General features: G+C 43.8%; 1 protein-coding gene across 1 annotated transcript in view; it reads right to left on the bottom strand.

Annotated features, from left to right (window-relative positions):
- Nucleotides 1-27,032, bottom strand: part of CACNA1D (calcium voltage-gated channel subunit alpha1 D) — a 355,951-nt gene that overhangs the window by 56,258 nt on the left and 272,661 nt on the right. The window contains exons 26-30 of the mRNA XM_027835866.1: nucleotides 26,393-26,539; nucleotides 22,972-23,173; nucleotides 21,077-21,235; nucleotides 19,417-19,527; nucleotides 4,774-4,857 (exon numbers count right to left, since the gene is read on the bottom strand). Coding sequence (XP_027691667.1) covers nucleotides 4,774-4,857; nucleotides 19,417-19,527; nucleotides 21,077-21,235; nucleotides 22,972-23,173; nucleotides 26,393-26,539 — 703 coding nt within the window. The remainder of the gene's footprint in view (nucleotides 1-4,773; nucleotides 4,858-19,416; nucleotides 19,528-21,076; nucleotides 21,236-22,971; nucleotides 23,174-26,392; nucleotides 26,540-27,032) is intronic.

Here is a 27,032-nt window from a genome sequence, read left to right on the forward strand (position 1 = left end):
AAACTCTCAATAGGAAATAAGAAGTAGTGTTTGCCAAACAAGTAATTAGGCCCTGAGACAGACACTGTGAGCGCTTTGATGACGAAGCTTAAATGCCAGCACCACATTTTGTTTCTAGGTTTTGTCTTTTTACCTTTTAAAAAAGAAAGAAGCAGATATCAATGAAGCTCCCTCAATCATCTGAGCTCCCTAAATCAACTGAGCTCCCTATTAATTTTCCGACATTTTAGAAGGTTTTTAATACTGTAAGCAAATGTGTTGAAAACGTGAATTTAAAAACAATTAAACTGTGAATGAAGCCAGGTGGAAAACTGGGGGGGGGGGGGGGAGAAAACCAGGTGAACATGCATGGGAGCTTTAGAGAGGGTCATCCAAAGTGTTTTAAGCAAAAAAATACAAATGCAAGTTGATCGTTTCCAGACAATAATCTGTCTTTTGGAAAGCAAGAGCTAATTATTAACCCTCACAGGTTCTTTTGGGCAATCACAGAACCAACTGTGACTGGCCCAGGGGACGCCCTCTCAGGGCCTGCACCTGAAACCAAGGAAAACAATTTAGATGACCACAGTTAATCTTTGGTATGCCCTGTGAAACTCTGTGAAAACCAAGCGTGAATAAGCCAAAGAGTACATCGTCTTTAGTAGTGAGGCCAATTTGACAATAACGTCAACAGATATAGGCTTACACATACTTGCCTCTACAATTTTCTAAAAATAAAATGAATATGAAAATCAATTAGGCAACAGAAAAGGAATGTCAACAGAAGTTGGGGAAATTATAGAATGGGTGAAGAACTAGGAACGATTCCAACAAACTGTTGATAAACTGATAAACAGGTGTCATTTACTATTGCAAGGAAACCCCAGCCTATAATGCCTGTCAGCAAATTCCTGTGACTGACAGACTGAAAAAGTAGCCCAAGGCCCTGGGAGGTTATCTGATTTGCCCAGGGTCAAGTGGATAGGACCTGTAGGAGGATGGCCTTGAACTCCTGCTGGTCAGCATCGCAGCTGTCTCCTAGGACTTTACGTTGGGGTCCTCCTGACAGCTCGGTGACTGAGTGTGGATCCTGCTTGGGACAACGACTAGCAGTGATCCTGAGCAACTCTCGCTCTCTCTGGGCCTCAGTAACCATATCCGTAAATGAGGGGGCTGGACTTGAGGACTCTCAGGTCCCCTCTGAGTTAACTCTGTGATCTTCTGATCTGCACTAGAGGCTACAGAGGGAAAGTGAACAATTCACTTTTGGGAAAACTCAAGGAGACAGAACATTAGAGCGAAAGTCATTACCCTTTCTTGTCCCAAGGACCCCTTTGGCAGAACAGTACATTAAATGAAACGCAGGGGATGACATTGAAACAAAGATGTATTTTTTTCCATCTACATTCTGTACTCTTGTAAAAACTCTCCAGAGATCAGGTGAAGGAGCCCTGGCTTAGAGCATTCTCTGAACTGAACTCCTTTGTGAACAAAGGAAGGATCCAGGAAACTCCTGAAAGGGATGACCAGTCACCTGTGAGCCCCACTCCAACCAGAATGGATGACAACATCCTCTCATGTTCGGACAGGGTGGGGCTAATGCAGTCCAATGCAGCAATGTAGTCCCTTTGACTAAACCACAGGGCTGGTTTTGTTGTGTTAACATCATTGTCATCATCATCATCATCATCATCGTCATATCACACGCACACGCACACGCACACATACACACACTGACATAGGAAATGTGTATCTTCATCCCCTCTTACGGTTGCTTGGTGGCACTGTGGACAGAACAGAGCGCTGGGCCGGGAGTCAGAAAGACCTGAATTTATATCCAGCCTCAGACACTTGTAGGGTGGCCCTGAACAAGTCACTGCCTCAGTTTCCTCAAGTGTAAAATAGGGATAATAATAGTTAACTGCCTCATGGTGTTGTTGTGCGAATCAAATGAGACATCTGTAAAACAGTGCCCAGCACATAGTAGGCACACAATAAATGCTTGTTCTCTTTCCTCTTGTAACACAGGGAGCAGCCCTCCTGCACTTTGCCCCACGAGGGCACAAGGCCTGGATGACTCTGGGGGTGATGCAACATTCAGGCAGTCTTCATTCACACATGCTCAGACGGGAAGACCACCATACTGGCATTCCCTTGGATTCAGTCTTTCAGCAGGGTCTCACTGAAATGGCCTGGGATGTCCTCAAGACTGTGCTCCCCTGACCTCATTCAGCAGAGGTGAACACACTGATCAGCTAAATGCCTCCTGCCAACCATATGACTCAACACATGTAGTTCCCTCCAAAGATTTTGCTCTTAGGTTTGATAGGGTGAAACATCACTGACTAAAAGAACATAATGCAAAAGTATAAATGGGACAAATGAGAGAGAAGAGATTCCTGATGAATTGTTTAAGCACTTGTGGAAAATCCCTTTCTTCTAAAGAGCGACCAAACATCAAAGGCCTGCTGCTGGAAAACTAAGGTGAGAAGCCAACTCCAGACTGGGAAGGAAAACCAGAGCATGAGTGGCAACACTGAGGGCCTGTAGGAAGGGTCACTATCTCCCAGAGCCTCACTCACACCCTGGGGTGAAGATTGGGCTGGTTTAAACAGTCCCTCAAGCTGAAGCTAATGAGATTTGATATGCTGCAACTATCAGAAATTGAGATGTGCGTCCAGGGCCTACACCTAGCCCAGGAGGGGTCTTAGGTGCCAAGCCTTCGTGGTGACTCCAGCCTTTTTTACATGTCCATCACTCAAATATAATCAAACCCTTTAGAAGCCTCATGATAAGATCCTGCCCCTTGAATGCTGGGATATTACACAGTATTTCTCCTTCACTATAATGCAGTCAGTAACAACCACACTATCTCTTTTCTTTCCAGCAGTTTGACTCTCTTCAGAATGCTTTCTCATACATTTGTCACATTTTATCATCACCACAGACCTGTAAGCTAGGTAGCAATGATCCCATTTGACAGATGAGGAAACTAAAATTTAAGGGTGGCAAGAGACTTGCTGCAGGTGGCCCAGCACCTGAGCAGCAGGATGTGGATGAGGACACAGGCCTCCTGAGCCTGAGCTGGTTCCTTTTCCCCCATGCCCGGCTACAGCACCATCCTGCTCACAGACACAAGGGTCACAAGAAGGTTCTGCTGTTCATATGGACCAGCTTCCAAGGCATGTGCAGAACCCCTTGCTCTCCCCACAAAGAGCAGCAGACAGGCAGAATGATGAAGATGCAGGCCCCACGCTGGGCGTCAAGGAGAGCCCCCCTGCCCACAAGCCACATCTGAATCATGCACAGAGACCCAGATAATGTTTGAGATAACACTCCAAATAACTAGAAATGATAGGGCATTGAGAAATTAAGTGTGCCAAGCACGCAATGAGTTTTTGATCAATGTTTGCTACACGAGTGGCACCTGATGGAAGTGTCCCCGACCTCCTTCAATCCTGGCTCATCAGGCTTCCAGTGTGGGCAGCCATTTACGAGGGCTAAGCAGAATGGGAACTGAGAGCCTCCCCCCCTTTTAGCATCCTCTGTCCTGGGAGCCTGGTGTCAGGAGGTTCCTAGGCGAGGCAGACCGACCTCTCCTTCACTACCCCCACCACCACTGCATGGGGTTTAAAAAACCAAAACAGACTGCACCCTCCTTCTCAAGAGCAGCCTCCTCTCTTCCCATGCTGAGGAGCAGCAGGCCTCAGATGAGCACTTCCAATCCAACGGGCTCAAGAAGACTGTGGCTTAAACCAAAATGTCATACAGTGGACTCCGAGAAGATGATAACGACATCACCTGTGCAGCAGCTTCATGAGGCAGGTGGGGGCAAATATTATTATTGTCCTCCTCTAGCAAATGGAAAATTTGAGGTTCCGAGACACATGGTTACTTATTCAGGCCATGTGGCTAATTAATGGTAGAGTGCAATTCTCAAATGAAAAGGTCATACCTAGTCTTCAGGAAAATGTTGCCAGGTCCTCCATACATTTAAAAAAAATCCAAATTGGTCTTTGTCTCGTGCATTTTTGGTGAGATTTGTTTTTAAAGAGGGATAAATTACTTTTGCCTTCCAAGTCAATGCGGAACACAGGCAGGGGTTCCGGGGCCATGTTTACGTGTGTGCAAACATGACGGTATTTACTGGATAATGTGCAAAGTTTGCTACTTACATTCACTTCCGTAATAGCGATATCAACAACGCTACCAACAACAATTAAGGCATCAAAAGTGTTCCATGCATCAGTGAAATAGTGCTGTTAGAGCGAGCGGCCAGGAAGACCCCGGAGACAGAAAGCACAGGGGACAAAAGAGAAGAGAAGGACAGTGTTAGAAGAGAGTGACCTGGTCTCCCTGGATGGAGGCGGCGAGCTTCCACCACTCCTGGGAAGAGCAGTAGAAACCCCAAGACCCAGTGTGGCCACACCACGGGAGGCCTTTTCAGAAATCAGGAAGGAGCAGCTATCCCACCTTTCCTATCAGAGGCTAGAAAGCACAATGATTGCAAAGATGTCATTCTTCAAAAACTGGGAGGCTCGAGCATGAGCTACAAGTGTAGAAGATGCCTAGAGAGAAAGGTTTCGTGAGGAGCGACCGATCGGAGCCCTCCCCAAAGGCAGGGCTTTTGGGGCAGCCTCCTCGTGCACTCTTAGGTTAAGTCAGACGGCTACCTGTGACTTGTCCAGATGATGAAAACTGCAGGGAGGGGAGAGGAGGAAGACGGAGGGAGGCAAACCAAAGAGGGAAGAAGCACAGGGCAGGCAAACACCGAGGCAAGGGGTGCATACTTACATCCGCTTCGCTGAGAGCGACGTCTACAATGCTGCCGATAACGATGAGGGAGTCAAACGTATTCCAGGCATCACTAAAATATCCCTGGACAGAGCAGGCAGGGGCAGACATTTATGATCACATACCAAACGCCGTTTGACCTACATGGGGGAATTCCTACTCCTGCAGACTACTGCAGATTATTGGGGGGAGGGGAATGGCAGGGAGGGAGAAACGGAATTCAATGAACTAGGCTGCTGGCCCGACAGGAAAACCAAAATGGAACCAACAATATTGTCTACTGAAGGAAAGGCACTCAGAAGACTCTGTGTGTGTGTGTGTGTGTGTGTGTGTGTGTGTGTGTGTGTGTGTGTACTATTTCAAAATGACCATCAACACATAGCAAGTGTTCTCTCTGGGGCTTAAACTAGTGTTCTCAGCAATGATGCTGCACCATCTCAGCAGGCCAATGGAGTAACAGATGGAATGGGGGGCAGGTGGAAGACACCTTCCAGCCCCTCTTTGCTCTTGTAACCTCAAACCCCAGGCATCGGCCATCCCACGCCCTCTCTTCTTTTTCCTCCCTATGCTGACAAGACGTCCCATGGAGGAGCCCTCGCTGGGGTGGCAGCCTCTTGAGTGGCCCCTGCGAGGCTTGTTGGGGACAAGGGGAGAAACTAGCGCTTTCATTAGTCAAGCGGGACTTGATCTACAACTCTCCTGCTCTGGAAGAAAAGTGAAAGCACCTGTAGAAACAGATGCCTGTGGAGATGAGCAACGGACCGGACCGAATGACTTTTACTTCCGGTTCTCCCCCAGCTGGTGGCTAACCAGATCTCTGCTAGACTCGCAGGCCCACTCAGGCCTGCCCGAAGCAAGCCAGGTGCTTCCTTCCCTTTGGGCACCTCTCTCTCTCGTAGCGCCTGTTTCTCAAGGTGCACGGTACGTTTGTTTTCTTCTTCCCCATCTCCTCTTAGTTAAGCAGTCAATATGAAAATAATTTAATAAACTTTTGTGCTAAAGTACAAATAACTGAGAGGTCTATCACAGCACATGGTAGGCACTTAATAAACACTTGAATTAATTAATCCTAATCTACTATGCTTCTCTTCCCAGGAGTATTTACATTTTAACAGGGGGAGGATACCTTAACCCAAAGGGATTTCAGAAATCGGTGCTAAATTAAAGAGGAAGACATTTGTAGTCAGGAAAAGTCTTTCATTACACCGTAGAGGTGGGTCTTTTTTTTTTTTAAGGTCAGATTTTTTCTAAATAAAAAGAAAACATTAGCTTATTCCCAATTTATATGGTTGGCAATCCCCCCCAACCCCTCCCCCCAGCTGCTGCCCTGGTTCTTGGGAGGTAGCGGGGGAGAAGGGCTGTCTTAGTCTCTCCTTATCACTTGCTACATGAGTAGGAAGATGTCAGAGGTACACAGCACACTTATGGCTCAGGCACCAACAACCAACACAGAACTAACATGGGTTAGGAAAAACTCCGTGGCGTAGGCAGGCTGCCTCCTCTCATCTGATGCCGTGTCTAAGTAATCACGGACCTTGGGTCACCTGGTTGGGCGCTCCTGAGAGCCTTCTGCTGGCTTCCTTCTGGAAAGCGATCATGAAATGATGACTTGGGACAAGGATGGATCACTATCAACTTCATCCTGTGCATTCAACCAAGGGCTGACTCCTTCCCCTCTTGGGCTCATCCTTTCCTTTTCAGACTCATGACCCCTACCAGCCTAGTCTCAGCTGGCTTACTGCACTAAGTGATCTCCTGCTTCAATCACTTGGCTGATTAGTCAATCAACAAGTATTTATTAGGTGCCTACTATGTGCCAGGCACTGTGCTGGCTGGAGATACAAATACAAAGAAGGAAACAACCCCTGCTTGCAAGGAGCTTACACTCTAATGAGGGAGACCACATGTACATATGAAACCACGGTCAGCATAAATATAAAGTTAACAAATAAAACTGTTGTTGTATGCATATATACACATGCATACACAAAGCATTTAGACAGAAGGTAGCTGGGAGACAGGGCAGGTGGGGGAAGGGGAATTGGGCTCTGGCCTCTCTTCCCCTCCCCTCCATTCTAACTGCAACCAGACCTATTTTGCTCAAGCCCTCATCTGCTCATGTCTCTTCTTTACCCAGAATCTAGAAAAGGTCCCTGCTGCCTATCTGGCTACATGATGATACCTCAGCTGGGCTTCCACTGGACCACAAGGAGACCAACATTCAACCTCCCCACTGAGTTGTCCAGATTCTTTCCAGGCACATTCCTACCCCTGCCCAGCAGACACACATCAGGCTTCCCTTTGCTTCTTCTACTCCTTGTATCTAGAATATATTCTCCCCTTCTTTGACAAGTCAATTCCTATTCAAGATCCATCTAAAATTCCACCTCTTCAAAGAAGCCTTCCAGGAATGATTTGGGCTAAGAGGGATTTTTCTCTTCTCTGAAACAAATATAACTCTGTTAACATTCATGATGTACCCATTACACAGAATGTGCTATGCTAGACCAGGGAGCACTACCTAGGGGCAAACTGCTTGATCTGGAGTCAGAGGGCACAGATGGGACTCCTTGTTCTGCCACTTAAAAACTGTGATTTGGGCAGGATATTTCAACTCACTAGGCCTCAGATTCCAGATCTATACAACAAGAGGGTTGGGTGAGATTACCTGTCTAAGATCCATCAAAAACTATTTGAGAATAGTGCCAGTAGGCTACAAAATGTCTGGTTTCAAGGTTTTATACCCACAGCCTGGGATTCTTTGGGAGAGACAACATAGACGCTATACATACATGACACGTATACTTAGCACCAATTTGTGGGCAGGAGGGAGAAAACCAAGTGGTTCAGTTAACAAAACAGAAACCAACCCAACTCATGGTATGTTCAGTACAAATGAATGAGATCTGAACCGTCACATTTACTTACATGGTGATCAACTACAGAACACTGATTTCCTTAATGTGATATTACAGAAAATATGGAAGAGTCAGCTACTTCTAATAATTAGAACAGGGTTTTTTCTGGTTAAGATTAAACAGTCTGGGTGCATTTGCAATAATGCGACACTGCACTGACTGTTTTCTAATCCTATCTTTAAAGGTACAAGAACAGCTCCCCCCCCCCACTTTCCTGCTGTTCTGTTCCTGAACTGTCTTCGTTTGCTCCCACATTTTACTCTGCATTCAGCCATTCCCTCAATCTTCACATAGAGAAAAAAGATCAAATGTGAAAAGTTATTTATGAAGGGGCTTAAATTATCTTCCACCAGTTTTTCTCTGTAAACCATGTGTGATGCTAGGGCTTAAGAGGCTCCATAAGGGCCCTAATCCTAGTGAAGTTTTCAAAATTTTAACTTGAAAATTCCAGTACTTTAAGTCATAGGCTGTAGAGAAATATGTTGCTGATTGATGAAAAGCAATTAAAAACACTTAGGATAACTCCATTACATACCAGATATTCTTATTTTAGAACCAAGGACAAAAAAGAAATAGATGTCCTGGACAAGGGGAACGGTGTCCTGCGGCTTTTAGAGAACAGACGTCCCAATCAACTGTGAGAAGAACATCTAGTTCCCCTTTAAATGCCATCTAGAGAAGAAGCAGGCTCCAGCAGAGAGTTTTACTCTTGGAGTCAAGAAGACCTGGGCTCCACCCTCCCTGTGGACACTGTCTTTGAGCCTCACTTGCCTCAGGTGTAAAATTTGCTAAGTCACTGTGCTATGTAAAGAACGCTCTGCAAGCATGAAAGTGCGACAGAACTGTCCTCATTGTCTACTCTCCCTATGGCCCAAGCTGTCAAAGAGTCTGCCCTGAAGAGTCAGACCGAGCGTGGCTTCGTGAGTCCTCAGCACATGAACAGACACACTCTTGGGGGGGGATGAGGAGGAGAAAATTCCTTTTCAAAGTAAGTTCACTTTACAGTAAACTAGAAAGACAGACTCCAAGTAACAGGTCAGCTTCTCTGCATGGAAGTGGCTGTTTGTAGCCCCTTTCCAGCTATCAATTAAAAACAGTAACGAGCTCAGTGCTGCGAACACAGCAGGTTCCTCACTGCCCTGGAGGGACTGATGAGATTCAAAGCAAAAAGAACCATGTCTAACTAGGCAGGTCATGGCTCCAAAGCAATTTCAGTTTGACAAAGAGTCCTCTGTGCAACTTCCCTGTGAAATAGATAGTGTATTACTATTTCCATTTTGCAGATAAAGAAACTGAGGCTCAGAGAGATTAAGTCAGATTATGTAGATTTATTGATAAATGGAAAAGGCTGAGTTTTCCTCAAGTTCTGGTTCACTTGACCTTTTAAATTTTTAATCTTCAGTAGCCAGGGCTGCAGGCATGCTAGAAACACGGCTAAAGAGCTGATAAGCATCAAAGTCAGAACTTGAAACCATGATTCCTTTTCCATGGGATCTGGCTTCCTAAAGGATGGAGGTCATCTGATCAAACCAAGGTAACTATCTACCAGGGGAAAGCCTAGCAGGGAGCTTGCTCCAGATGACTAACTCTGAGAGCTCTCTGCTGTTACTCTCCTTTGGGGCTAACATGCCCTTTCGGTATATTACAAATTAGTTGCCAGCTGGTTAAAATGTTTTGTTTATCAAGGCTTCCAAATGGAAACCATCATCCAGAGAAGACTCCTCTTTATGCCCTCAGCAAAGGTCACCAAGCTATGACTCAACAGGATTGCTGAATGCTGTATCTTGAGCCTACAGCAGAACAGAGGGCCAGAAACCTTCACTGAACCTGATCATTTGGGAGTTGGAAAGGACTTCCCAGTCATTTATTATAACATAGGAGAGGGATCCCCACTGTGCCATCTCTGACAAGTGGTTATCCACCATGGGGGGAGCCCAGCCCCTGTCAAGGGCCCGTTGTCCTCTGGAAGATCCTCACACCTCAATGTGCCTCTTCACAACTTTGGCTCTTGGCTCTTGAAAAAGTGCTTTGGAGCCAAGTACAAATTTAACCACTCCTCCACATTCCTTAAAATCAGTGTTTCTCTCTGTCTCATCTTTTTTCTCTCTTTCCTTCCTCCCTCTCTCCCCTCCCCCCCTTCCCCACCCCCTTCCCTAGTGCTTTGGACTGCTTCTCCTGGCTGTCCTCCTCTGGACTTTCTCTAGCTTATCCATGGCTTTCTTAAACTGCGGCGCTCAAGATGCCAGATGTGGTCTGACAAAGGCAAAAGACAAAAAGATTGCTGCCTCCTTATTCCTAAAATCTTTGCTTCTCTTAATGGAGCCAAAGACGGAATTAACCTTCTAAGCTGCCACATACCCCTGCCAACTCATACTAAGAATGCAGAACATTAAAATCCCCAGATCTTTTTCAGACAAACTGCTATCTATTCAGGTCTTGCTCCATCCTGTACTAGTAAAATTATTTTTTCAAATGCAAGTGTAAGACTTTCTATTTATTCCCACTGAGCTTCGCCTTATTAGATTCAGTTTGAATGCTCTGGCCTGTCAAAATATTTTTGAATCCTGACTCTGCCACCCAGCATATTTACTTATCCTTTCTAAGCTTGGTGTTATCTGCACATTTCCAGGTTGGGTTAGGGTAAGGGGGGATCAGATATAAAAAGTTGACAAGGTCTCCCACGACGCCTTCACAAACAAGGCCTGTTTACCCAGCGTTGCTCCTGTGATAGCATCAAGAAAAGGCAGAAGTAAAAGGGAAGACACTGTCCCAGCCAGGTGCTCATTGGCACAGACTCCCTGCCAGCTGACGCCCCCTGGACAGGTCTCGCCTTGTGAGTCAACATTAAGGAGAACTGAGAATGCCTGGATCACACCAAGATCTCCCCCTCTCTCTGTGGCACGGAACCAGTTCATTACGTTCATAAAATCCACTGTGGAAACCAGCACAGAACATCCTGAAACAAGAGGCAGCCAGGAGGTCTAAAAGGCCTTTAGATGATTCTGGCTCTTCTTAATTTTCTTTCTGGTGGGTTTTCAGAAAAAATTGCTTGTGGGGAAACAGTGTGAGATTCAATCAACTAAGCAATCAATCAACAGACACTGATTGAGAGAGTCCATTCTGTGTCAGGCCCTTTGCTAAATGATAAGGACACAAAGACCTTCAAGGAATTCACATGTTATCAGAGGAGACAGCACATGTGTGTACGTATATAGACATATATGTACACACATATAGCTACACACCTAGGTAGTTAACCAATCTGAATCGATTGCCACCCCTTGGGAACACCTCCTTTTCACAGGGCATATAAACTGTGACCCTACTGCCATTAGGGGGTCTTTGGTCTAAGAGAGACAGTCATCCTTTCATTAATAACTTGCTGGCCTTATTAATAAAATGATTAAATTACTCAGAAACTATGTCTCTCAAACCTTTCTAATCATCACAGCCTTCTGATTCTAGATCTATGATCTAGACCATTCTACATAGAAACCAATCCAGTGTCTCTTCTTGCCCAGCCTGGGGATTTAGCTTCTTGTTTGCTAGACTCAAGTCTCATATATGGGATACAAAAGTCAATGGCTATTTCCCATCAAGCTTATCGCATTATGTATTGATAGAAAATATGAAGATGATGCTGTAGCTAAAAAAAAAAAAAAGAGTTCATTCCCACATTCTTTTTTCTCTTGCTGGAAAGGATGTTCTGCACTGTGCTTGGCTCATGTGCCACAGTGTACCTTGAGACGTCAGTATTCAGATTTAGGCTATCATACTGAGTAACTTTCTGGTTCAGGATTTTGGGGGTGGAGAATTGTAGATCACCTTAATTTCAGGCTATCACCTTTCTGTCCAAGGAGAGAACGGGATGTGATCAGTTAAAAAAATGAAGCTAAATGGCTACTGACTCAGAAAGGTTTCTTAATCCAGAGAACATAAGGGAGCAATGGGCCCAAATATGTGTAGAAATATTACAGATGAATGTATCAACTCCTTGAAGCTGAAATGATCAATGTTGATTCTTTATCATTTTCTTACTGATTCTATGTACAGTTAATTGATTTTGTCCTATAACTGCTTTTGTCCTGTAATTGCTTAAATTGTGAGTCTCTGTCTCTGAATCTAGTTCAGAATTCAGCTGGCCTGGAGTGGGTTAAGTTTAGAAATCCAGCTCTCTGCTAAGCACAGATCTATTCTTGCCTCAAGAAATGTAGCTGACTTTGGGGACTGGGTGTGAACACAAAGGAGTTGGGTCTAATATCTTCACCCCACCAAATTATCCTTCAGGGATGTCTGGTTTGCTGCCCAAAAGTCCGGCCCGCTATCTTGCAGCTAGACTCTTAGGGGGGAAGGAAGGGGTCATTGTTAGACCTCGTTTCCAAGCTTCCAGCCAATCATGCGTTACCTGTACCTCGGCTCTGTAACCACTCACATTGCCCTCCATCCCATAATGTCATCTACCCTGTTCTGTTCTTTTTTCTGTGCTCCCCAAAACCTATACAAGTGGAACTACCCTTTTGCTCGGTGTCCTAGGCATAAATGGAGGCAAGCCATTGACCTCTTATTGGCAGGCAGCATGTCCCTGCTAATAAATGTAATCTTGCGCAAAGGATTGTCTCAGTTTACCTTTTTGTTAGATTTCATATAGGCTAAAGCCATCCATCCCAAAGAAAAGACACCCTCAGATGCAGATGGGCAAAACTACTACACTGCCAGTGCAGTACAGTGAGGAGAACGAGATGTTTTCAGTGAAGAGGACCTGGATTCATATCCCAGCTATCTGCCACTTGCTATAGATGTCACTCGCACTCAGGGTTTGGACCTGACCTCTATGGTGCCATCCAGCTCTCAACCTAGGATCTTATCTTGAGAGAGGAAGCTCTTTGGTGTAGCTGGAACAGCACTGGACTTGGAAGCAGGAAATCCTCCCCCTGACATTTACCTGACATGTAGATGGCCCTAGGCTAATCATTGAGACCCAGCTTCCTCGTTTGTAAAAGTTGTACTAGAACAGCACAGAGTTATTGATAAAGACCAGTGAAAACACACGCTGAATCCTTTGCAACCTTAAAGCATCTATAATTGTGAGCTATTATTCCCATTATTTCATTCTTTTTAACTGTACATTTGATGGAGCTCAGAGAGAAATAGACCGGGCACAAGTTGCTATCACGCTACTATATTATTCTTTTAAATTCAGTGTTTGACAAATTACTCGACAAAACGATTGAGTTTTTTTTGGTAATTGAACACAAGTATTGAGCTATAAATTCATCTTGTACAGACTTGCTGAAAGCATTACCGTGATGATTCCATTGCAGATAGCAGGGAGGTAATGGACTAGACCCTCTGTTCTCATATGATTTTTGTTTCTTCTATCAGCCTTCTTTTTTTTCAAGAGCCTTTCATTTTATATAGTTTGAAGGTTATGAATGTTTAGTAAGGTGACTTCTATTACAAAAACTATCTGTTATAATGTTCCAAGTTCAGTACAGTTTATTTGTGAATTCTCAAGGCTTTTTTGAAGGTCTGAATTTGCAGGACAGGAATTCTGTCCCCTATTCATTTATGAAACATAGTAAACTTCTGATACATAATCCTATTATGATAGCTAAATAATAATTATTATAAGTTCAAATAACACAAAATTCAGTTTAGCGAGAATTATAAAATCGTGCATGGTTGCATGTAATGCTAGTCAAAATTCAATTAACACAACCCGTGCGAGATTGTTCAGGGTCTTAACACACTTGCCTATTTCCTTTGTCTGGGTGTGATATGTTGGGCATACCATGTTACCAACAGTTGTGTTAATTTTTTAATGTCTTTAAAATTATCAAAATGAATACTTCCGATGGAAGCAAATATTTGTATGAACTAGAAAATTATGATGGGATTGCTCAGTTTGTCCTCAGAAGAACCCAATGATGATCTTCTCCATTTATATCCACAACAAGTGGAAGAAGAAGATGCAGGTAGCATCCACACGGAGATGTGTACACTCAGGGGATCTGAAAATACCTTCGAGCTGTGGAAGTCATGAAGCACAAAGTCATGGATGCTGACCTCAATGCCTACTGAAGCATTCGTATCTGCTAGGATGTGGATAAAGCATCCTGAACCTACCAATGCATGTGTAAAGATTCAAAGAAAGAGAAGACAGTTCCATCGACATGCTAAGGTACTTTAAGCAACCACAACGTTTCCATCATGTTGGCAGTATGAGTTTATCTTCACATATAATATTCAGTAATCTTTTTCAATTTTACTCTCTATAACTACTCATATTTTATAATAAACTTGGATCAGAAAGATTTTTCTTATCTGTTGCTATTATATTACATTAATAAACAGATAAAAACTTATTTCTAAATATTTCCTGGCATATTTTTGCTGGGCTGGAGCAAAGGTTCATATTTTATGCATAATTAATTACAAATTTGGATACTGAAAATTTGAATAATGTGACCACTTCAAATGATTCATTATTTTACCTAACTGGAACCTAGCTATGTTATTGGAAAATCGTGTCATCTCATCGGGTGATCTTCATGGTTGTCATGACCTCATTCTTCTCACCTGTTTAATGAGGTTTGGATAGAAACAGCCCTGGGACAAGGTGCTATACTGCTATTATTTTTTAAAGCTTTAATAACTTAAAATGGCATCAAGACTTTTCGGACACTCTGCATTTAATGTTCTTTACAAGGCCTGTGTAGATAAAATAACTGTTTTTTGTTAAGTAGAAAAAGAATTTAGATTCATCCTGTGGTGGCTCACTGAAGCCTCCCCAGTACCATTCTAGCCACAGACAGCATATTGAGGATGGATGCTTGTCATCTTATCCCCCTGGACTGTGGTCTCCTCAGAGAAGACCTGACTATCCGCAAAATACACATGATCATTTCAGTGGAGGGGAAGGAGGCATTCTCAGCTGAGGGATCAGAAAAGGCCAGGAATAGAAGAAATCCTGAGCTGAAGTTTGAAGGAAACCAGGGATTGCAAGAGACAGAAGTGAGGACAGGGGACGTCCCAGGCTGGGAGTGGGGGGGGGGGTGTCAATGCCTCCTGGACATTCCCCATTTTTACCTGAGTAGCTGATCTTCTCAGGACTCTACTTTTCCACATTAATTTCCTTAGCTACAGGAATACATTTTCCCCTGGGGCTGATTGTTTCAAGTGGTTGGGACAAGGCCAGACAGGAAGCTGACCAATCTATGATCCGGCCGGCCGGCCTCCCTCTGCTCATCATTCACGGGTCATACTCTAATGCTAGCCAGATAATCTGCAAATAGTTGCATGTGTCACAAAGGAGACAAGGCAAAAGTGAGTGAATGAGCCAGAGAGATGGAAAGCTCCATGAGAGAAGGCCCAACCCTTAGGATAACTCTGTACCTTCTGCCAGTTCCTGGCTCAGTCCTAGACACAAAGGAGATGCTTAATAAATGTTTTTTGATTGATTTTGACATGAGTACTAATTTTTAAAAAGTCACATTTCTATATATTTTAAAGTTTGCAAAGTTATTTCCTAACTCCCCCTTTATGAGGACAATGCGAATCTCTGAGGCAAGCTCTCCTAATGGTTTCCTTCAGTATGGCTCAGTAGGGAAGTCCAGCTTAGTTCCTCTCGATGTTCCTTGCTCTACCCTCTCACAAGAAGACTGTGTGTCCCCATTAAAAACCTTCATTAGATTACTGTTACCCAATAGTGTCAGCCTGTCATTGAAATCCATGCATTTTCCAGTCTTATTTCCTACCCCTCACCTTCCCGATGCCACATTCAGTCAAACTAGCCTCTGTGAAGGTCCCCCCATCTATGACACTCCATCTGCTGCCTGTATGTCCAACCCCTCGCTGCCCTCTCCCTTCCCATCCCTTAGCTTCTCCAGCTTCCTGCAAGGTTCAGCTCAAATCCCCTCCTTCTGCAGGAGGCCTTTCCTGATCTCCCCCCAGCCCCCTACATGCAAATGCACAGAAACACACTGTGAAGGCCTTCTCCACTGAGCTCATCTTCCACCTTCTCTGTTCATGTCTTCTACGCCCCCTTATCACCCCGTTAGAATATAAGCTCCTTGAAGGCAAGGGCGAATAGTTTATTTTCTTTACATCTCTGGCATTTAGCCCCTTCATCAATGCTAGGTGACTGATTGGCTGCCCCTGCCCTGGGAACGCTCGGCCCAGCTGTTGTTGCCTATGGCATGACATTCTTGCAGTGACTTTGTACTTACTTGTGAACATGTCACATTGTCCCAGGGGAGAATGGGTTCCTTGAGACCAGGGGCTATGTTCTGCTTTTGTCTCAACAAAACCTAATACAGTGTCTTGCATAGAGTAGGTGCTTAATAAGCGTTTGTTGAATTTAAATACATAAAACAGTGCTATCTCTTAGTAAATAAATTCCCGCCTGAATAAAAGATCCTGTGACATTTCCAGGACACTCTGATGACCAGAGGAAGACACTAGAAGCTCCAATCACATCGAATTATGAATGGACAAAAAGACAGAAATATGGTGTTTTATGGCAGCAAAACGACGCCTTATCACCTAACCCATGCGGTGCTGCCCCATCATCTTGGCAAGCGAGAGTTCAAATTTTGTATTCTGGGTGCTACTCCAGAACAAGGTCAGGGTTTGTGTCTCCCAACACCAATGTGCAGACTGCTGGAGGCTATAACTCTTAAGTAAATAATGTGGCTGAAGTCATCTCCTGTGAGACTGTGAGCGGAGATTACAGATGCTGCCTAGATCTCCAAAGAGGGATTGCACCTTAAGGCTTCTCAACCCTGGTCTGGCCCATGAAAATGCTGTGTGGATAAATGCAGTGTAATAGCCCAACCTGTGCCACGCCTCACTGCCCTAAACCACCGGTCACCACTGGACCATCTCAATGACTTTTCCATGAGAAACCTGGTGAGTGTGGCCAGGGGGGTGGACTTGTCCTCTACAAATTTCTATCATCTGGATTATAACCCCCAGTAAAAAAAAAGGCAACAGGTTAATCCCAAATGGAAAGCAGAGGATGGACCCCCATCTAACCCCCTTCCATGTTACCATCCTTCAAATACTTCAAGACAGTTATCACGTCCCTCTAAGTCTTCCTTTCTACAGGCTACACATCCCCCCAGTTCTTTCCACAGATCCCCCTACGGCATGCTCTCAAGGCCCTTCACCAGCCTGCTGGGCCTCTTCTGGCTATTTTACAGATGATCAATGTTTCTCCTAACACGTGGTACCCACAACTAAGCACAATGCTCTCATGATGGTCTGACCAGGGCTGAGAACAACAGGGACTGTTGTCTCGACAGTTCCTGGATTATGCTTCTCAATGCGGCCCAAGGTTACATCTGCCTGACTGGCTGCTATATCACACTGATGATTCATGTGGAGCTAACAGAGCCATTGGAACTTCCAGGTGAATTGCTTCCTTGCTGTGAAGCTGGTTATGAGACAAGCCCAGAGCTCATGGTGGCTTGGAAATGAGTCTGGGTTCTCAAGATGAGGTGAGTGAAGCTAGGCCTCTGGTAGGTTCTGCTCCAAGTGAGGAGGCTTTGAACACAGGCCTGGTGACAGACTGGAGGGCTGCTCACCAACCCAGGGAGTGTTTCCCACATTTTGCAGGCTGCAGTTCATGAAAATGACTAAGATACAGCTGAGGCAGTGGGATGTAGCTGAAATTCCCGGTCTCTGAGGCAGAAATCAGAGGGAAGCCCTGCTGAACTACTAACCCAAGTGGTTGTAATTATGGTGGTTGTTGTTTTGGTGGAGGGGTTAGAAAGCGCTTTCCCCTAAGAGGCCTATCAGGGTAAGGAACTTCCCAGCTGTAGGAACAAATCTGTCCCCAAAGATGTACATCTACAAGGTCTTCAAGCAAAATTCTGCTTCTTCCGGCGTGACTGCCACATTAGCAGGCCTTTCTTTCTAAATTTGGGTTTGACTTAACATCAAAGAGGACAAAGGGGCAAAAAGCACCAGTATCTTTGCCTGCTTGGATCACACAACCGATTTTGCTTAATAATATCTCACCCCTCGAAGATTCCTGCCATAGGGGTACAGCTTAGGGACAGTTATTTCTGGCAGTAATTTGGAGTTACTTAGTGCTATTAAATGATCTTGCTGAGTTAAAAACTTCCAACCAGCACAACTTCTATGGAAATCCCCTAATAGAAGTATCTGATATCTTTGTACTGACTGTAAATGAGCTGCTCGTTACTCTCAGCATCACCTGTCTATTCTCACACCACTGAACTCCTCTCCAAAGGAGGAAAGAACAATCACTGTAAGGGGGCAAAAGACAGTGTGCATTTCCTGAAGGGATTTGCAAACAGATAGAAGTTTCTGCTCTATTTGTAGCAACCTTTGGGGAAAAAAAGCAACACTACAAGCATAACAGCTCAGTGAAACACCCTGGAAATCTTCCCACCAAATTCTAACAGCCATTTTGACATAATTAATTGGCCAACCTTTTCCATCAGCATAGACAAATATTGTTCAAAATAATAAGGGTAGGGCAGGATGAGAGGAGTGAACAAACCAAAATCTCAAAGTAAATTAAGATGAATTTGGAAAAGAAGGAAATGTGTATATATATATATATTTATATATGGACAAGTCACAGTTCATTAATCTAGTCATGCATAAACTGCCAGATAGGGCCCACTGCAATCACCCACATTGATGAACTTACAAGTGTTCTTTCTTTTGGGTCCACAAAAATCTGATATAAGATTGCAAAGAAATTAATTCAAGGTGAAGGAAGGAATAGGTTTGAATTAGAATGTCATGCAACTGGAATCTGCAAAGTCATTCATTTCATTACAACCAGTGTAATAATTGAGTCTCATCAGCTAGATTTTCCACATGGTGAAAAACTGGGTTATCCAACTGTCATTCTGTGACAGAGGCTGTCTACTGGGGCTGTTAAAACAAAGTGAGGCTGTGTCATCAGTATTCTAGCTACTATTTGCTCTGCCTTACTACCCAAAACACAGTGAGGGGTCAGTGCCCAAGAACACATTTTTGAGTGAAGAACCAATCCCTTGCAGGAAATGTTAATGGATCCACCCATAGGGAACTAACAACATTTTCAGTCCTCTAATTCATTCTAAGGCAGAATTCCATTTATTTCACTGTCTGACGTGCCTTCCTTCCATAGAACATTTTATGAATTTTCATTGTTAACAAACCAAACCAAAAAGCAGACTTTAAGATAGTCCGTTGTAATCTGGCATCTTCTACACTGTGACTGTAGAACAATGAGGTGACAGTGATGCTGGGACTGTTGCCTGTCCAGGGCAAGAGATAAGCCAGCCCTGCTTACGTTAACAGTCTCAATGTGACGTTAATCTTGAATTATTCTTGTGTGGTAACAAAGACACGCATTTAAACATTGAATTCACTGCTTGCAGAACAGGGTAGAATACACTGGAGACCAGGTGATAAATATTTTTTCGGGAATGTAAATCAAGTTTATTACAAAATCATCTTTCTGTAGCTCCCCAAATCTTTCCTTCCTCCTCTGCCTTTTCTCAGAATTGCTTTGTATATTTATCTCAAGTCTTGTTTTCTAGTAGTTAAAAAACTGCCATAATCAGATTTTAACGTTCTAAAGAGATAACACAGATACGGAATGACTCATGATTATCCAATAGCACAACACTAGCAGGAAGCTGAGGTCATCCTCATTTGATCTGGTGATAGCCTAAAGTAACTGGGCTCTGAGCCTTACCTTCGGTTTGAATGCAATGACTTTCAAGACCATCTCCACAGTGAACACTCCTGTGAAGACCATGTTCAGGATATCCATGGCATCATTGAAAATCTTGGATTGTTCATAATGCTGTGGGTGAAAATGTAAGCAGTTTCCTATAAAGTAATTGCTGTGCTTTATTTATTCGTAATAAAATCAAAGGTCAACATTAGAACACACGAACTCTTTAGACACTGTGGATACCTGAAGCCGAGCCATGGAACTAATAAGGCCCTAGCCTCACGTTTCTGAAACATCAGGAGGAAACCTACACGATGCTGCTGACATCCACACTGGGCAAACACTCAAGTCTTTGGCCTGGTCTGAGCTGGGAGTGGGGTGGCATAAACTAGTCCACTTGTTAGGAAGGCTGATGTTGGAAGCTGGGATTCTGACAATATTCAGCGGTCAATTTCTCTCATCAGAATGAAAGGCATTTCTACTCCTTTTGAAGGAAGATGTTCCCAGTTTTAGGCACCATGCTTCAGCGAGAAAATAGGGACCACCAAAAAGTCAGAACTTGGGCTTAAGTTAAGACATGTCTGGTATCAAGGTTTGCAGGTTCTATGTTTAATAAAGACTCCCTTAAATTCCTAACTGCCTATTCTCCCTTAGGCCTCTCTTTTTCTATAATTCCAGATATGCCAAAGCATTGTGCCTTTTCAATAAAATGCTGCACTTGGAGTCAGGATGACCTGGGTTTCAATCTTCCCTCTGACTAGCTGTGTTGAGCATGGCCAGTCCCTTATTTCTCTGAACCAACAGATTCCTCTTCTGTAAAATGGGACTAATCATATCTCTGTTACCTCCCCCTCTGGGATTTGCTCTGGCAAACAAAGGAGATGGTGTATATTTGCTTTGCTAACTTGAAAGCCTATGCAATGTCACTTCTGGGTCACCATCAAAGTTTTTTGTTTTGTCTTTGCTTAAGAACATGCCACAGAGACAGATGTGCCAGGGAAGGAGGATGGAACAAATGTCATTACTTACACAACTCACAAGACACAAGGAGGTAGTCACTTGACCAGTTTATTGCTCTACTTCTGGAAATGTCTGCTATGAAAATCAAAGTAAATCCTGCCCATGGTTTCAAATAATCTCAAATTCTAGGAAACCTCTAATAATTCAGAGCACTTATGTCATCTACACATTCTGGTTCTCCATATTTCATGTAAGACACTAGTATATGCTTCATTATAAAGTATCAAAGGCCACCTCCTCCCTTATCTCCCTAGGCAAAAGTGGAGTTTGCATTCTAAAATATTCAGTGTCTTATCTGAGCTTTGTTTTTTCCCCTTTCACTCCCCACCCAGTATGTTACTTATTTCTGCTCATCCTATACCTTGCTCCTGCCCTCTGCCCTGTAAAAGTTACCTCCTTGAAGCCAGGGAAGGTATTATAAATTGCTGTACCTGCCTCCCTACACAGCACAGGGTTAAGCACATAGATATAAAAGTTTTTGACATACACAACCTCTATAACAATGCTGCCTACAGCCTCTTCTACAAAACAATACCCACACAACAGTCTCTGGCCAAAGGACTATCTCAGCTTCGTCCCTGTTTGTTTACTTGTCCAACGTGTTCTAAGACAGTGATAGAGCATGCTGGGCCTGGCCCTTCCCAAGGGACTTCCTTACCTGCATGGCCAAGCACAAGGTGTTGAGCATGATGAGGACGAACATCATGTACTCAAAGGGGGAGGAATTCACCACATACCAGAACTTGTACTGGTAGGGATTTTTGGGAATATATCTCCGCAGAGGCCGGGCTTTCAAGGCATATTCGACACACTGACGCTGCAAAAGCAGGAAAGAGCAAGAATGTAATTCTGAGAGTTTCCCAGGAGAGGTGAGAGTCCTTGCAACTCTGCAGGTGATTCCAGTCTCTCCACAATGCAAGCAAGAAGCCAGTGAGGGAAGGCGAATTTGGGAACGAAGCTGGCCAGGCCTTTGGGAAGAAGGGCTAGGACACCTGGGCGTGCCTGCTGGACAAAGACACCCCATGGGGACATGCTTTGTCCAGGCCATGATCACCACAGCAGTTGGGATCGTGGCACATAAAATGTTCATTTTAGGTACGGTCAGTGGCAGGGAGAATAGAAGCAGCCCTGGCTTCAGAGAGATGGTAGCCTGGGGTAGCCCATGCCCTGTCTCTGCTGCTCACATGCTCTCTGTCTCAGCCCAGATGCATACACTATCTGGTCTCATTGCCTGGCTTCCTGGTCCCTGCTCTGTACATTTCCTTCATGACTATGGAGCCATTATATTCTCAGATCTTCAATATATGTTCAGTGCTTTGATGCTCCAGAACCCTTAAGGCCAAACTAACATTTTCCTACCAAGACCCTGGACTTCTGGGGACCTCATCCTGTGTAGGCCTTGGCCTGCCTGTCTCTGACTCTTAGTCCTGGCCTCTGGTGGTGTGAACAGACTTTGTAAAATAATCCCTCTGGTCTGAATCGAGGGGCTAATGCTGCTAGGAAGCAACTACAACTCGAAATAATTCAATGAAGCACAAACAACTTTTCTTAAGCTTTCCCTAAGTGGCCAGAATCAATTATGCTGACAAGTATCACTGGGTAATGAATGGAAAGGGTGTTAGACATTGAATCAGGGAACCTGGGTTCTGCCACTTAGGATCCACCTGTGCGACCTTGGGTAATAATAATAATGATAATAATTAGCAATTATAGAGTTAAGGTTTGCAAAGTACCTTGCTAATATTATCTCATGTTATATTCACAGCAACCCTGGGAGGTAGGTACTATTTTGATGCTCATTTTACAGAGGCTAATTTGCCCAGAGTCACACAGCGGATAAGTGTCTGAGGCTGGATTTGAACTCAGATGTTCCTGAATCAAGGTGTAGTGCTCTAACCATTGGGCCACCCCGATGTATGGGTCTGAGTTTCCTCCTCTGTAAAATATGGGGTTGGTCTAGGTGACCACTAAGGTCCATTGCAGCTCTAAATATGTGATCCTATGAAAGCTCCCATTTTATCTTTTAAACCTACCCCAAGACCACAGATCTAGGGCTAGAAAAGGCTTTTGATGGCAACTCGTCCAATACTCCCATTGTGCAGATAGGAAGCCTGAGACCCTGGAAGGTGACACATGTTAGGGAAGAGTGAATATTTCTCCTTTCCCCATAAGTGGGCATAAAAATGGAGAGACATGTCAATTCAAGTCACTTCTGAACATAGCTACTAACCACGCAGCAGCAGAGGGCCCCGAAAGACCCCAGACTCCAAGGTGGTTACACGTAGGGAGGTGTGGGCATGCCAGTGGACTGTTAGGACTCAGAAACAGTTGTGACTCACAGAGTCACTCCTCAAACACAGGGGAGGCATCTCCTGAGCACAAAGTACCCTCCTCCTAATTCTTGAGAGGAAGCCCTGTCCCTGCTCAGCATCCTCTCTGAAGCCACCTTGTGGAAGCAGCATGGCTGGACACATGACACCCTTTTCTGTGGCTCTGGGGAGGCCAGCTGGGCTCTCCCTCCCCAAAGGAATCCCCAGGGCATCTCCTTCTAACCTGATTCTTGTCCAGCTCACAGTTCTTGTACTCTTTCTCCCCCTGCTCCTGAAAGGTGACAATCACAAAGCCCACAAAGATGTTCATCATGAAGAAGGCCACGATGATGATGTAGATGATGAAGAAGATGGAAATCTCCACCCGGTAGTTATAGATTGGGCCAACATTCTCTCCATTGGAGTCGATGGCTTTATACAATAACCTGAAAGCATACACGGGTATAAAGAATGCGGCCAGGGATTCCTTCATGGTTCCAGCCCCTGTTGCCAGGCACCAGGAAACCAGAAAGTTCTGTCCTCCAAATTCCTCTGGGAGTCAGCATGTACTATTTTATTTGATGAATTCATTAGACTTTTTTTTTTTATTATGAACTTAACAAATTAAAATTTTAAACTTTAGAAAAAAACAGAACAAGAGGATTATATAGGAAACCATCAACTTCTAACACATAGTTTTTATTAAGTGCATATGTAATTTAACACACTTGTTGCAACTTGTCTGGGTCATCTTTTGAACTTACTTCTCTATTATGTGTTTTTTAAAAGTTTTCATTGAGACTCACTTCTTTCTTTCCCCATCTAACTCTTCCTCCCATCCCTAAAAAAGCCCCATCTTGCAGCAAACAAGGATGGTCAAACCAGATGAATGCATTCGTTGACAATGTCTGGAAATGAACATCTCATTTTGTGCCTCTAGTCTAACCTCTCTCTGCCAAGAGTCAGTCTTCTGGAGCCAGTATCGGTCTTGGCACAAATACAAGTTCTCAAGTTTTTTGGAGTTGTTTTCCTTCTCATTATCATGGCAACTGAATAAGCTTTTTTTCTTAGTTGTCACTTTACTTTGCATGACTTAATAAATTCTTCCCAATTTCTTCCTTGTTTTTTCAGAATCCTTCATATTCATGCTTTCTTGTGGCATAATAATACTCTATTAACATGTCATAATTTGTTCACCCATTCCTTTATTTATTTATTTATTTATTTTGAGTGTGTCTTGTCTCTCCAAGTAGACTGGAAACTGTCTGGGAAGAGTGACTGGAATTTCCACTACTTTGTCTCTCACAAATGCCTACTATGATGTCTTGCATTTCTGAGGTTCTAAGTAAACATCTGATCATGGATCAGAGAGTTTAGAACCAGAAGATTCCTCAGAGAACATCTAGTCCAGTGCCCTCATTTTATGAATAAGGAAAACTGAGGTCCCATGAGGTCAAGTGACTTGCCAAAGATCATATAGACACTAACTAGGAGAGCCAGGATTCTACCTAAGATCTTTGGTTCAAGAAACAGTGCTCTTTCTCCTGCCCCACAGTATCTGGTGACATCCCAATCTGTCTTCAATGGATTACAAAGTTCCATACAATTCTTCAACCATAATTTTAATTTTAAAAAGTGTCATCTAGCCCATGTGTGTGAGTGTGTGTGAGGAGGAGGGAGTGTGATGGGGGATGAGCACTGTGACTCTGGACTAACAAAAAGCTCCCTGAGGTTGGCAGCTGCTGCCCTGGGCTACTGGTCAGAAATTAATAGCAGGGAAGTCCTGGCCCTCATTTGTCATCAGAGAGGTACTTTTCAAAACCCAAGACAGCAAGCAATAAATGTAGGTGTGAAAATGTATGGATCCATGGGTCTCCTCTCCTCAAAAGGCCTAGTAATCGCTACTCATTACTCCACCACAACTACTCCCTCAGTACTTATCTCCAATTCACCTGGTGAGACAAGCACTCTGCTCAGGTGGTCCAAGAGTATACATGATACAGCACTGTGTACCTGACACAACACAGCTTACCTGGCCCAGCACAGTGTACATGGCCCAGCAGAGTGTACATGGCCCAGCACAGGGCACCTGGTCCAGCAGAGAGTACGTGGCCCAGCACAATGTACATGGCCCAGCACAGGGGACCTGGCCCAGCAGAGTGTACATGCACAGGGCACCTGGCCAGCACAGGGCACCTGGTCCAGCAGAGAGTACGTGGCCCAGCACAGTGTACGTGGCCCAGCACAGGGGACCTGGCCCAGCACAGTGTACATGGCCCAGCACAGGGGACCTGGTCCAGCACAGGGGACCTGGTCCAGTGCAGTGTACAGGGCAGTCACTGGGTGAAGACACATGAGGAAAGACAGAGAGCCCTGCCCTTGAGAAAGCAAACTGGCCACAGATATATGGGACATGACTGAGGCTCTCTCTAGGAAATGTCAACATCTTTACTATTAGGGATGAACAGAGTAGCAGCTTCGACATCTTTCCAAATGTCTCTTACATCTCCCTCTTCCCAAGAGGATTGGGTCCTAGAACTCTGAGAAGCAGAGGTGGCAACAGATAAATCTCTTTTCTATGGACATAATTTTTATTTTTTAAAATGTTGAACTCAACATCAAATACAATTTGTATTTCCACACACAAAGTGGCCAAGCTTGAATAGTGAGTTATCACTGGAATCTTGGGGGTTTTGTTTATCACACACTACGCAACTTGTTCTTTTGCTTCTGGACATTGTGTACCTAATGTGTTTCACTGATCAACATCTCTATGTTTTAATCAGGGCAGAATAGTTTTGAGGAGGTCGCTTGGTTTTGATGTGGTTCTATGTGGCCACCTGCCTTCACCCTTTTTTCATTATTTTCTTTGACATTCTTGACCTTTTGTTTCTCCGTATGAATCTTAATATTTTTCTAGCTCTATCGAGTAATCCTTTGGTAGTTTAATTGGCAGGACATTGAATAAATAAATAAATGTTAGCAGTACTATTATTTTATTAAATTGGCTCAGCCTACACATGAGCAATTAATATTTCTCTATTTATACCTGTCTTTATTTCTGTAAGGAGTATACTGTGGTTGTATTTCTATAGTTTTTATGTGTCTTGGTAGGTAGATTTCCATGTATTCACATATTATGTAGTGATTTTTAATAGAATTTCTCTTTCTGTCTCTGGGGGGTTTTGTTAGTAATATATAGAAAATCTGATGATTATTGTTTCACATCCTGAAACCTGGATAAAGTTATTAATCTTTCAATTAATTTTTAATTGACTGTATTGTTTTCCAAGTAAACCATCCTATCACCTGCAAAAAGTGTTTATTTTATTTCCTCTTTGCCCTTGCTTATTCCCTCAATTTCATCTTCTGGTCTTATTGCTAGAGCACTGCTAACATTGTATCGACAGATGGACTTAATACCTACATTTTCTACCTTATGTCTTAGGTTCTAAAGGGCCAAAAACTCCTTGTCCTACAGATAAAGACCTCCAGAATATCCTGGGAGAAGGTCAGTAACGGAAGTGAAAAAAAGAAGCAACTCTTTCCAGTAAAGGGAGGTAGAGGGAGGGGCAGGTGGCTGAGTTCAGGAAAATTTTTTAAATGGCTAAGTATGCATCCTGGGACTAATTTACAGAAGAAGGAACACGTCAATCAATACTTACGCAGGCCATCCTTCAAATGTGGAGACCGTGAAAAGAGCCATCATAGCTGAAAGGACGTTGTCAAAGTTGAAATCACTATTTTGCCAAACTCTCTCCCGAACCATTGGGCTATTAACATCCCCATCTTTGTAAAGGATAAAGAGTCCCCTACAGGAAGACAAAAACCAAAGAGGAATCTTCGTGAATCCACTTGTGAAAGGTGACGACCATATTACATGTGGAACTTCTCGTCCACTGTTCCCATTCTCCTTAACTAGCCCACAGAGTTGAGGCCATCCTCTGGCCTACCTCTCCTGCTCCTTTCTGGAGCAGCTCTGACATCTATCTAAGCATCTGTTTTACACTGTGGTTCTAAGGCTTGGTCTCAATAGCCTCCGAACTTGAGGTCATTTCAACTCTTTGGGTCTATTTCTCCATTTACAAAACACAGATAATAACATCTACCTCACAGGGTTGTGGTAAAGAACAAATGAGATCCCCTATATAAAACACCTATATAAATGTTAGCTCTTAATATGATTCATCTGGAAAATGAGTTGAGACTGGATGACTAGAAGGAGATCCCTTCCAACCCTAAATCTATGATCCAATGACTTCCAAGTTTTCTGGCAGTACTTTTTAGCCCTCATTCTCAAAATGG

Source organism: Vombatus ursinus, unplaced genomic scaffold, assembly GCF_900497805.2.
Source record: "Vombatus ursinus unplaced genomic scaffold, bare-nosed wombat genome assembly UNPS02014817.1, whole genome shotgun sequence".
NCBI classification, from domain to species: domain Eukaryota; kingdom Metazoa; phylum Chordata; class Mammalia; order Diprotodontia; family Vombatidae; genus Vombatus; species Vombatus ursinus.